A 13,708-nucleotide genomic window follows, 5' to 3' on the forward strand; every position below is an offset into this window, starting at 1 on the left:
TATCAAAAATAAATAAAATAGCCAATTTGCTACACAAGTAATATTAGCATAGCGTGTCCACCGAAAATAAGGAATATATTAGCAAAAGAAAATAGTCAATCATTTGTACAGCTAATACAACCACGTTTGTGTTACATTACACGAAGGTCTTTCAAGTATACAGTCAAGTAGTGTAATCAATTTTCATGGTAGACAACATGTAATAACAATAATAATTAGAATAGCTCCTTTGGACTTTTCCTCGTAGTATACTTCCATTCCACTGTTTATTACCGTCAAGCATCACTTCAGAGCGTATTAAATTTATTAATCTAAAAAGAACACTAGGGGTAAATAAGACAAGCCTCGGGGAGGTGGTTCGTTCTTTTCCAGAAGACGACTACCAATTTTGACGCTAAAAAGGCATTTTTTAAAAACTATGAGACTGTGAAATATTTAATCGGTTAAAAGCCACCGATGGCTGTCAACCACTTGGAATATACGACGACAAGTACATAATTAATATACATATTTCTTCTTTCTTTTGCCTTGTCGTTTTTTGTGAACAGGAAAGGGTCAACCGTGATCCGAGAACAAAGTGCACTCTCGACATTACTCACTTCCCATCACTACTAAAAACTGAGCTTTTTACATGGGTTTTTGTTAAAACAGACAAGCTGTGCGTTCAATAAAAATAAAAAAGCTTTGTTTCACTTTTCTTCTTCTGTTTTTTTTTAAGAATACGTTGTACATACAAAACATACTTTATACACAGCAATTTTTTAACATCAGTTTAAAGCGCACCACTCTCTTCTAAGTACAATTCCTCGCCCTTTTTATTGTAAGTTTTTATTTAATATGAATTTTTCAACGTTAAAATTCCAAAATTATGGCGACGTGTTTACTTGACATGGAAAAATTAATAAAGAGAAATAATCAGTAAAATATATTTCACTAATATTTTTTTTATTTTTAATGAATTGTGGTTTTAGATGATAATTTTATTTGTGTTTTGTGAACTTCAAACGAATATTCCTATATATATTTTGACTCTTCACTGTTCATCTGCGTAAATTCCTTAAGAATGCTTATGATTTTTTCTGTAAAACTTCTAAACTTAACTGACTACGATTGACAGCAATAATTTTTCAAAAATGTAAGATAATCGCTTAGTTTAACTAGATGACTATCATCAAAGTTATATTGGACTTAAATGATAAGTTTTAAGTTTCTCATATCACCCTTTTTCTTTCATAATATATTTTTATTCATTTATTAAAAACTCTTAATAAACATTTAATTAGTTAAATGACATTAATATAATATTGTATATTGTACTCAAAATGGTAAAGTTTAATCAATTTGAAAAACTACACAAATAAATTACAATTTGTTGTACCTAATAAAATGTATATTATTTTATTAGGTACAACAAACTTCCTTGGCTGCTTTCATTAAATAGATTGTTTGTGAGTGTTCTTTTCGTTTAACACTCCAGCAAATGACTTGAAAATTGCGCCATCGTCGACGGTGTTGTTTTATAATTTTATATCTACGTATTGTACTTGCAATTGAGAATTCATGCGTCTCAAACATGGAACTTTTCGAGTCACAATTTCCTACCCTACAAATGTTTTCATAAAAACAGCTCTTTCTCCATCGCTCTCTCCCAAATTACCTTTTACGGCAAAAGACATGCCTCAGACTAGTGTGTTGTATTCACTACAATATACACCGGAACTTTGTATTGAATATAATAACATCAACAATGAATTCGCCATTGGATAAACATAAGGAGAATGAAATGTTAATTTGAAACTCAGCTAGTCAACTCAAGCTAGTAGAACTTTTTATATTACCGACACACTCATTTCGTACATCCAACATGACAGCACTTGACCGGCAAAGCAAAGTATCTCCCTTGTGTACACATTCATTTGCTACATTTGTTTTTGGATAAAAAAAAAAATTAAAAACGGAGTTTTTCTAAATTTTTTGTCATCATTAAATTTGAGTAGATACATTGCTTTTGCAAACACTTGTCATAGTGTGAATTCATTAAGTTTGTTGTAGTCACATTACACTCACGTTTATTCTTTGAATTTAATCACATCATTATTTTAAATATATTTAACCATTAAAAATATATCTATTAAATTAAATATCTAGGATATATCGCTCACAACAGCCATCCGAGAATGTATAAACTGTTTGAGAATACAAAGTCGGTTAAAGGCTTCATCATGTATTAGCATTCACGACATTAAACCCGCGCCTAGAGTTTCCCTCATTGACTATATAGCTTTCCACTACTGTTTTCCATAGACCTCTCTTGAATAATATCCGGTAGCTACACAATATTTAAAGTGAAGTTAAACTTAACCAATATATAATATTGTAAGCACAAATTGACACTTACTAAAGCACATGAGTGTCCTAATACAATATTAAAGCTATTACTGTACTAAGGAAACTAAAATCTATATTTAATTATTTTTAGACGTAAATTGTGGTCGCCCACCTCGGATTATTGAGCATCCAGCCGACATGACTGTAGCATTACATGAACCCGCTACGTTAAACTGCAAATCAGACGGACAGCCGAAACCTGAGACTAAGTGGTACAAGGATGGTCGACCAGTAGATACTGCCAGAGACAGTCGTAAAGCTTTGCTGCCGGATGGATCTCTTTTGTTCTTAGAAGCAGCACACGGAAAACGAGATTCGGACTCCGGTACATACTGGTGTATTGCTTTCAACTCCTTAGGTGAAGCCGTTAGTAAAAAAGCCAATCTAGTAGTTACATGTAAGTTAATAATAATTTTTTTACAAAATTATTTTTAATGAAATAAAAAAATCCAATTAATATTGATGTGTTAAAATTAATTAGTCAACATTTTTTTACTAAAGGTTATAAAATATTTATTCTATTAAATTCATTATTAATAATCTAAATCTACGTGACTGACTATTGTAATATATAGAATGTTTTTTTGGCAGACCTTTACTGTTATAAAAGAAAATGCATTTTTTGCTAAAAATAGTATTAATAGAAATATTACGAAAAGCAAATAAAACATGTTTGAAACGTTTGTATACTAAGATTTTATGTCAAAAGCAGCTGATAATAGTCAAGTGATTGGTCATCCAAAAGCTTCTGTATCGGCGCATGTAACATCATTTTAGAGTTCACCCCGCATTCAATGTCTCGCAAAGATCATTAATCAAGAAGAAATGTCTCGAGCAAAAAAAAAAACACTTGCAGTTGGAAACTTTAACGATTTAATCGATTCAACGTCGTTTCGAAATTTACTTGAGTACTCTGAAAACTTTCCAAGTTTTTCCCTCTCCGACAAATTTATTTACGGGATTGTTGAAGTTTCTCATTTCGCTAACCGTGAAAGACCTTTAGAGTATTTGAGAAATTAAACAAGGCATTTCAAAGTATTTCTTACAAATGCCGGATGTTAATCATATCTAATTAAACATTTTATTGTTTCCTGCAGTATATGCCATCGTATCATTTGTGGTTTACAATGGATACACATGCCTTTTTTCTTAGGACCATAAATATAAATTTTGGTGGCATTGTAATTCCTTTTAACGACATTATACGTCAATACAAGCATTAAAACGCATTACAAGAGTGCTGTCATTATATACGGCACTCTTCCGGACAACTTAATTCGACTATGTACGTATCATAATTCTTTTGCACGGCTGTCTCATGGTTGTGAAATTTCATCGGCATACGCCGTTGCACTGCAGTGATTGACCTTTATTTTTCATTAATTACATTTGTTCCGGCACATAAAACGGTATATGCAGCGTGACAACAACTGCGCCGATCAGTGTTTCCGATGCCCCTTCAGCCGAATAAAATATATAATACTTCAAAGAAGGACGTAGACTTCCCTGTATGGCCAACAACAAATGTATGATATAATACACATAGTGCTTCTAATCCGACTTAGATATCACGATACCATCTCGACCAAACAAAAAATAAATGATTTTCTAAAAATACATTAAACTATAATAAAATACATGGCATTATATAAAGTAGTTCACTAAGTACATAGTATATATAGTACTATGTAGTTAGTATAACTACTAATACCATTGAACAAACACTCAATGCCTCCCTCGTTTCGGGAGACGGCCGTCATCGATAATTTAATCTGGCATAGGTTCTTTAATTCGCATGCGTGTTTGACTTGTCGAAAACGGTGCTGAGAGAGTTCGGTCAACACACGCGTAGGAGGGTGCAGATGGTTATTGAAGCGCAAAACAAACGACCGGAAGCCGTTTTCTTTGGACACGGGAATTGAGTGAAAACAACGAATGTGCGTACAGCAGACCAAAGGTCGAAACAAACGATAGGGTGAGAGGAAGAGATGGCGAAGACAAACATTGCCGGAAAAATGGTCTTGTTTGATGTTCCCTAGGGAGACGTTTGAAGAGAGCAAAGGAACCACCGCGCGGCTGGTTTTCTCGACATTTTTAATACATACGTTCAAAGCAGTCAGTCATACACTAATTAATGGATATAAAAGATTGCAATAAGAATTGGAAAAAAACTAAGATCAAATAAAAGTAATTGAATTGACTATCCCGATAATGTATTATCAACAAGCAGATGATGAACTCATTTCATGCACAAAGTCTTTTTAAATGACAAACACTCTTGAATTATTTAAAAAAGTGCTGTTCCAAAAATGCATACCATACATTATTTCGTAAGTTTTTCAGTTAATTTATAATTTTTGAAGTGACATTAAGTGGCGCAATAACAGAAAATTAAATTAGAGAAAGAAAAAATCGCATGACGTGGAAAGAATATTGTGACGGGAATACCAATGGCAATACAAAACAAAGCGTTCACATCGTGATTATGTACTACAGTGTCGGGACTGCAAACAAATTCAATCCATTATCGTGCGGATTGCATTCCGTTGTCATTTCCCATTTGACAGCCGATTTTTCCCGTCTCAATAGTGAATTTTCTATATTTTTTCTGTCTCTCTTAGATTTGTCGTTGATCTTTAGATTTGTCGTCGAAAGAATTGATTATAAATGTTTTTTTTCCAATACGTACCTATTACGATATATTTATTTAGTTTTTAACGATGACTTGTGTCGTAAAATTCCAATCAAGAGAATTACACAATGCTGTGTTTAAAAACAAAATGCATCGAATCTCATTACTCTTTATGTGGCGGTCTGCACAAGTAAGTCATTAAAGGGGGGCTGATGTTTTTGGCACCGGTCAAATTGTTTGGCTGACATTTAACGGAATCGATTGTCGACATATTTTTAGTCCTGTCTAGAGTAGGGCTAAATAAATATTACTCAGCACTCTACAAGAATTCAATCTTGACACTAGGCCGCCATTTTTACACTCGTTGTAGCAAAAATAAATAGCTTATTTTATATGTTTCTAATGAACGGTCTGACCGTCAATTAATTTATCGACCCCATAAAAGAAATATAAAATGTTATTCTACCGTAAAATCGATATTTTAATTTATAGTTGCTAGTAAAAATGCAATAAAATCATATTGGTACGACGTTTAAAAATATATACATATAAAACGGCAAATTATACACATAATAATATTATGCCAGAGATGCATCAATAAATTATTTTTCACGTTTTTCTGTGAAATCAATTCCGTTGATTGATACCTGAGATTTAATATGAAATTTATAGAATCATTCTGCTGTCATAATCAATGTATTTTTTTCTAACTTTAAATGCGAAACATAAATTACATTTTGTATCGATGTGATGTAATCGAAATAAATTACAATTTTAACAAAAAATAAACTCAATACATTTGGATACGCTTGAATGACTCGACCTACCATATCCCGCGAAAAACAGTTTATAGAAATGAGTAATTACTTCAAGTTCAATTAAGATATCAACTAGAAGTTTAAAACATTAACTAGCCTTTTTTTGGGTTCGGTATCACGCGAGTCGTAAACGCTTTTTCGGTTGTTTTGTCGATATACTAAAAAATATTTTAGTGCACAACTTATACACGTAGTAATAACTTAATAAATCAAATAGTTTGTTGATTGGCTACTGTATGAACAAGCGGAAGCTCACGTTTACTTTTTAAACCCTTATCGTAGTTCAAATACAATATAACACACAAGGTACAAAACAATTGTAAATAACAAGTTAAAAAACATAAAGCTATAAATTTTAAATATGGATTGCCGTTATTTTGTCATTTATTTGTCAAAATATTAAAAAGGGAACATTGCTTTGTAATCACATAGCAAACAAAGGTTGAAAATAATAGACGTGATTTAATTGAATTTTTATAGCTGAGTTTAAATACATAATTACAGCAAAACAGTAATAAATCGTTTTAAATTATATCGACTAAAATGTTTAAGCAGGTAGTAGTTACTTTAACCACGAGATTCGTTTAAAAAAGCTTAGGCCATTAAACATTTTTGCAACAAATAATATCGCTACGCGGCAAACGACGTGAAAAATCGATAACTTATTATAAGTACAGTTACTAATAACGTTGGCTCGCTGTTTTGAGTGGTCGAAATTGCCAATGTCTGTGATTATTATTGTTATTGTTACATAGGCGACTATAATAATAATAGTTATAACAATAAAATATTATATACAGCGTTATAATGAATACTATATGCTAAACAACATTGACACCACGATGGTTTGTTCGTTTTGGCCGAGAACAGAGGCGTGCAACAATGAGAATACCAAAATAACCGCAACAACGCATTGTTGTTGTCTATGCGAAAAATCGGGAAACCTCCCCAAAGACGAGCAGATGGTCTCGCAATCAGGATGTAAATTACATGGCCTATATTGTGCCATAATTTTGACAAGTATGCAAAATTTTGGCCGATTTTATAACTAATTTTTATTATCGTTCCCGTTAAAACGATCACTTCCTACCCTCATTTGACCGCCTTTTAACATAAACACAAATTTTACTTCGCTTGAATCTATTTTCTGCGTAAAAAAAATGGTATTCTAACATAGTCGCAGATATTTGGCAGATGGAACACGTTTAGAAAACACGCCGATGAAGAGAAACCGTCGAAGCGATAAATTACATTTTTAAGTGATGTGCGATGCAAAAGCTTAAAGAGATTCGAGATTTAATCGATTCTTTCTTTCAGCCATTACAACATCTAATATAAGAATAGCGTAGCTTTTAATTATTCACACACGAATTACTCATTCAAAAACAAATTATGATTGTGCATTTCAGAGTTGGTTTTCTTTTCAAAACTCGAAACTTTTGTTTGAAACCCAATACAATTGGAGTGGATTACACAACTGGCGAAAATTTGAGAAGCCATGTCGAATTACCAAACTTATTCGTCTGACTGAAAGTACATAATAGGTCTTATTAACTCGAATGGTTACATCGATATGAATTCATCATCTTCTCATTATGGCTATCATAACCGTAGTTGATTATTCAAAATGATTTGTACAAGCGATGTAGTATTTAAGTACCAAATGCCCAAAATAATATTTCAAAACGTGTATATAGGAATCGATTCTCTTGGGTAGTAAACGCCGCCGGGTAGGTATTATTTAAAGTTCATTTATCAAACAGACAAACGTAAAGTGAATTCTATAGACCTATTTCATACTTGATCAAACACAATTCATGTACTTTAAAAAGCAAACGCACTAGAACACTTGATAATAAAAACTTTTGCGGTCGACTGTCCTTTTCACTTTGTCCATCATTGGACTTTCGATAATTAAAATCGTACAATATTCGTATCAAGCAAATACATTTTAATCAGCAAATAGACAAATATATATATATATATATATTGATTGTCTAGAAAATAAATAAGTTGTCAGGATTGTAAAACGAGGCGAATGAATTGCGTTACTGGTACGGGTAACTTGTCATAATAATACCGCATTATTTCAAACAATTATTGATAGCGTTTTGAACGATGAGTTTAATCAAATATAAAAAATATATTTTTAAATGCATTACCTATCGATAAACCTCCGCAATCGCTGTCAGTCAAAACGTAGTCACAAAGGAAACTCGGTGGTTATTGTCGCTTTGACGTGCTAAATGTCAGTATATCATTTTTGTTTAAAAATACAAAAATTCAAATAATCATTTTATACTGTCAAAAATGAATTGATGTTTTTAAAAATGTGCCAAATATTCGAGTGAGCACTCGTCTCTCGACGACTGAATAATAAATGAAAGTCGAACTCGATTAGTCAAAATGTTTACACGAAAACCGTTTTAGTTTACCTAATTGAATTTCGCCGAGGCATAGTCCCACTTGTTGACACTATTATCATACGTTTCCCGAAAATTAAAGACCATGTTAGATTACTCGATAAATAAATAATTAAAAACACGGTATGGCAATGGCTCTGTGCAGTTAAATTAAATCCAACATAGGTACGCTCGACTTTGATAATTAAAACACGTGCTACATCTCTCGGGCCTTGTATTTAATAGTTTCCGCCGTAAAAGGAAATTTACAAGTCCCTGTTACTAGGCGACTCGCGTTTATTAGCCACTGGAGTTTATATTATTATAGTATAGCTTGGCAAAGTACAGAAAATGGGTACATCGCATTATAACGAAATTTCTAGTAGTAGCTAACGGAATTTTGGCCATATAAACGCTTATTAGCTAGCAATTTAAATGTATACGTGTGCCAACCTTTCTCTTTCCAACCTTTCCGAATCCTCCCCCATATCTCTTTGAACGTTCGCATCCTATGTCGTTACCTATTTTGTTTTTGTCTTCTGAACGGTCGCAAAGCTGTGTTACGTGAATATCGGTGGTATAATTACTTTTATCTGTGTACCTACTACACTCCGGTATACCGAGGGCGCCTCACGAGCCTTTGACAAAGCTTCAACGTCCTCAATGCAATTACTCGTAATTTAATTTTACACTGCGGGTTTATTTACAGTACCGACGAGAAAAAACACTGGAAAGTTTGTCATGTAGCTGATGATAAATAAGCTTAGGTATATACAGTGTATTTTATAGGTATCGTTGACCTTTTCTTGAAACGGAATCGTTTTTGCTAAAAGTACGACAGAAAGTAATTTCCAAACGACAGTAGCTGTCGTTAAATTTATTACTAAACCAAACATGATTATTATTATTTCTATTTCGAGGCAACGTTTACCGACTACTAAAAGTGACATTATTGACTATCAATTTAGGCGGAGGGATACTTGACACTACTATTTTATCAGATCTAACCAAATGCGTGGAAGATAAATTGTGTTAACGCCTTCAAGGGTAAACAAAGCACGAAATATAATGTATCGATTTTATTTCTCGGGAGATCATAAACCCTTCACATTTGTCAAACGGTATAAAAACATGAAGTCTGTCGAGGATCAAACAAACAAACGATGTCACATTGAATTATTTTTATACACAAAACATAAATATTTGAATGGTTTTTCTATGAAAAAAATATTTTATGAATCAAAAAGAAGAAAAATCTTGCATCTTACTTTTGGCTTTATCAGAAAACTAATACCAATTTATGAACTGTTATAGTAAATGCAATGCTTAATTGGATATTTACAATACAAAAGTTTTTTTTTTATTCTCCTTACAAGTTTTGATTTGTGGAAGTAATTCACAAGCCTTTAGAAATAAATGTTTCAGTAAAAAATAGTAACTTTAATTATTAGACCGTTAATTTCTTTAAAGTTAAAATTATATTTTTTACTCTCACAGTACATGACAGAAAAACGTGACAAAACTTTCAGAACAAAATCGAGCCAAAAATACATGACATGGCGTTTACTCGAAAACAGGCCAATGTTTTTGAACATGTTTTCATTCAACAAATATCTAATGTTGAGTGTCTTGAATATAATGTATCAATAGTTTTTGTGAAAATACTCCTGTCATATGCACTCTATGTATTATATAAATAATAAAGTAATTTATTTACTGGTGTTATAAACTACTAAAACTTCTAATATACGTGCTTATATTTAATAAAGCTTTCGAAAAATCAATGCATAAACGCATAACACTAGACTATAAACCATAGCAAATAACAAATGCGATAAAGTAAGTGACAAAGAGTCTTCTTTGACAAACAACAGTTAATATTAACTAAAATCTGGTAAGACTTCCGGTTAGTTCTATAACTTTCATAGCGTCGATAAATACAAGAGTTGTCACTCAAGGGATGCATTGAATAATAATTATAACTTGTGTGCGAGTAATGACTAAAATTGAATGAGCCCTAAGCTGCGCAATCGAGTTGTCCCGTTCGTTATATTATAATTACCGTGTATGCCTTGTGAGACTGCTCCCGCGGTATTGTATTTGTTTAGCCGCACTTGTGGTAATAACAATAATTTGAAATTGTTTTGTAATTACTCAAAGACGAGTGCACGGAAAAAGAATAGAGCCGTACGGCGTTTCATACTCGACGAACGGGTAATGTGAAAACTTTTCAAATTAACCCGCAGGGGAACCAGATACGTTTATTAAGCGCAGTGCATATCATCGCACGTCATTTGTCACGAACATAAACTAACACGTGATATAATACACACTTAGGTGGCGCGTCATCTGTCGACCGACGGTTGTTTGTTTTTAAGCAAAAATCGATTAGCCATCCATCTCTTTTTGCGCGCGGACGTACGACAGTCGGTTGCAAATGTAACATGATACGGACTGAATCGTAGCAGAGAACAAGCGGTAAAGCCTAACATCCATCAATTAGTCGTGTCCGGACTCCAGTAAAATCCCGTGTATTATCATCATGCTTACACATCACGAGGGATACGCCGGCAGTTTTAACGAATCAACTACAGCCTCTACAGATCGGTCTTACTTTGTCAAAATTGAAAAACTGCTAACGCAGAGCATCCCACGACGGTATTTGTACGGCAAATCTTACTAAAGTACAAGTATATAATACTATCGTGATACCAGTCTAATTAAATTCAACCAGATCAAAACGATTTATAGTCACGATCCAATTAGACTATATAAGAGCTTAAGCATTACACATTTAGTTTACTCTATAACCCTTAATCTATGAACGTATAAAATGAAAAGTAATTCAGTCACGCTGATACTTTAAACCGATTTTACAGGTAAAATATTGGAAAGTCGATGAAATCTTGATATATATAAAATATGATCAGTAGATGTTCAGTAGAAATGTGGTAAAACATTCACAACTATAGTCATTTAAAGTCGAGCATATATTTTTACAATTTCGCAATTACGTGTATGACGATGAGCAAGTTATGTTTCTTGTTTTTAAAAATATATTAACATTAACGTTTTAAAATTTACAGCATATCATTAAACACTTAGTAACGATAAAAAATGAGGTATAGTACATTTTATGTTGTAGCTTAAGTACTGCATGAGGATTAAAATATAAAGCATCTATTTACATTTACAATTTATGACCTAAAAAATCATAAAATTTTATGTTTATTAATTTGCAACGACACTTTTAAAGTGACAAAAAAATAATCAAACAACATGTTTCATACATGATCATCCATTTTATGCTAAAAATGAATCATTAAAAGCTATTATTACTGACATGTTTTTAGTTATTTCGAATAATTTTACATTAACTTGTGAGGAATTCACTTTCCAACTTGTTACTAATACCCATAAACTAAAATGTACTCGGCATTGTTAAATCATTATTTTGCGTCAACAGCGTTTAGATCTAAACTTAATTTTTGATATATTTATTTTAAAGCTCAATTAAACTAAATTAGTTAGCAATAAAGTATCCTAATCAATTTTATATGAATTCTAATGCAATGTAACAGTATCATTCTAAAAATAAGTAAATAAAGTAAATGAACACATTAATCCTTCTAATAAAATATGTTGCGTATTCTATGGACACTGAAGAATTGGCAAAGTACCTTTTTTATGAGACTATCATAAAACGAGCAAGCCTATTTTACTATAATATTATATACACCATAGTGAAGTCTCAACCGCAGTCGGAAGTGAGCACGATCGCACGTAGATCGCCACAGTACACCATTGATAATTTGACATTTGCATGCATTGAGGTTGTAAACGCTGAGTGGCGATAACCATAACTTATAGATATTCAAAGTGGGCTGTATTCGAGGGTTGATATTGTTGTGCGCGTTATCCGTACACTTCATTATCGTTAAGGCAAAGCCCTCTGCATAACGTGTTGTGTCTTAGTCTTTTGCTTCTACCAATTGGTCGTCCCGTCTTGGCGTCGTGTACCGACAAATACCGAGTTACGGTAACATGTATTAAAGCGGGGAAGATATCATAGGGAAATGGCAACCACGCCTTACTGAGACAAGGCAAAAAAGCATCATCCTGTATCGGTGAGGATAGAATAAGGGATGCACGAAAAAAAAATGATCATTTTGGATTTCAACGATATTTCAACAGACCTGCGGAGGCTAAGAGGAAGACGTTGTTTTATTAGGCACTTGGCGAAACCCCCTCATCTCATTTGCATCAGAAACTCCCTCTCGCCTGCAGAAACAAAGCGGCACTAAACTTTTATGGCTCCTAAGACAACGGCGACGGCGGAGGGGTCGCAAGTTACCCACTTGAGTATTAACGTTTGCACCTGTTTTTTGTGCATTAAGCAAGCACGTACAGAGACGTTGTTTTTCTTATTACTATTATTTTTTTTTTATGCATGCATATACAGTTTATTCTCCTGACATAATCTCTTTAGCCAAGCAAAGTTTTTGACTAGTAAAGATCATTCAGCATTCTTAAAGTGTATACCTTCGGCTATTTCAGATTTGAGACAAGACTTTCGCGTACAACCTAAAGACGCAAATCCGGCATCCGGGGACACAGTCGTTTTGGAATGCGAATCTCCCAAAGGTCATCCCGAACCGTCCGTTACTTGGCATAAGAACGGAGAGCCTATGCCAGAAGACGATAAAAACAGGTATGTTCTAGTCTTGGGAATTTTTTTTATAAACATAATAAATGTAATTAATAATTATGTTTTATTTAGATGGATAGTCGAAGGAAATGGTAATTTGATTATACGAGACGTCAGATCAGAAGACGACGGATCTTATACTTGCGTTGCCAGTAATGCGGCCGGAATTCGAAAGTCTAAACCAGTCTTATTAGCTGCTCAAAGTTAGTAAACAAATTCTGTTGAAATCTAAGTTGAAATTTACTATATAAAATATAAATGTAACTTCTTATTTGGTATCTAGTGCGACCGTATGTGATTCAAGCACCCAAAGATACAATTGCCATGGCTGGTTCTAGTGTACAACTACAATGCAAAATAGGAGGACAGCCTCAGCCTGAAATCTTGTGGAAGAAAATTTCTGCCAATGGAGTAACACAGCACATACGCCCAAATCATTTTAGGTAATATTACAATGATTAAATTTGTAAGAAACTTTATTATAAAAATGTTACATTAGTATTTAATAATAATTGAACATTTCATTATCAAGTAATCTAATATAATATAAATTAATAATTATTCCTACAATTAGAAGGCAGATGAGATAAGAGCGTTATTTTGATATAATAATCTTCATATTCATATCTTCTCAAGTCTTCATAATAATTGCAGGCATTTTTACTTTTCTCTTAATATTTGTACAATAAGAAAATGAAACGACATCGATAAATAAAATATTTTTGTTACATGCAATATTCTTAAAAAAACGATTTATATC

At 32.8% G+C, this 13,708-nt stretch overlaps 1 protein-coding gene across 1 annotated transcript in view; it reads left to right on the forward strand.

Annotated features, from left to right (window-relative positions):
- The window catches only part of LOC126900591 (roundabout homolog 2-like), a 43,535-nt gene that overhangs the window by 22,701 nt on the left and 7,126 nt on the right, over positions 1–13,708 (forward strand). Inside the window, exons 2-5 of the mRNA XM_050676415.1 lie at positions 2,480–2,785; positions 12,798–12,951; positions 13,021–13,151; positions 13,232–13,391. Of these exons, the coding sequence (XP_050532372.1) occupies positions 2,480–2,785; positions 12,798–12,951; positions 13,021–13,151; positions 13,232–13,391 (751 nt within the window). The remainder of the gene's footprint in view (positions 1–2,479; positions 2,786–12,797; positions 12,952–13,020; positions 13,152–13,231; positions 13,392–13,708) is intronic.

This window comes from Daktulosphaira vitifoliae, unplaced genomic scaffold, assembly GCF_025091365.1.
Source record: "Daktulosphaira vitifoliae isolate Bord-2020 unplaced genomic scaffold, ASM2509136v1 Scaffold_1, whole genome shotgun sequence".
NCBI classification, from domain to species: Eukaryota; Metazoa; Arthropoda; class Insecta; order Hemiptera; family Phylloxeridae; genus Daktulosphaira; species Daktulosphaira vitifoliae.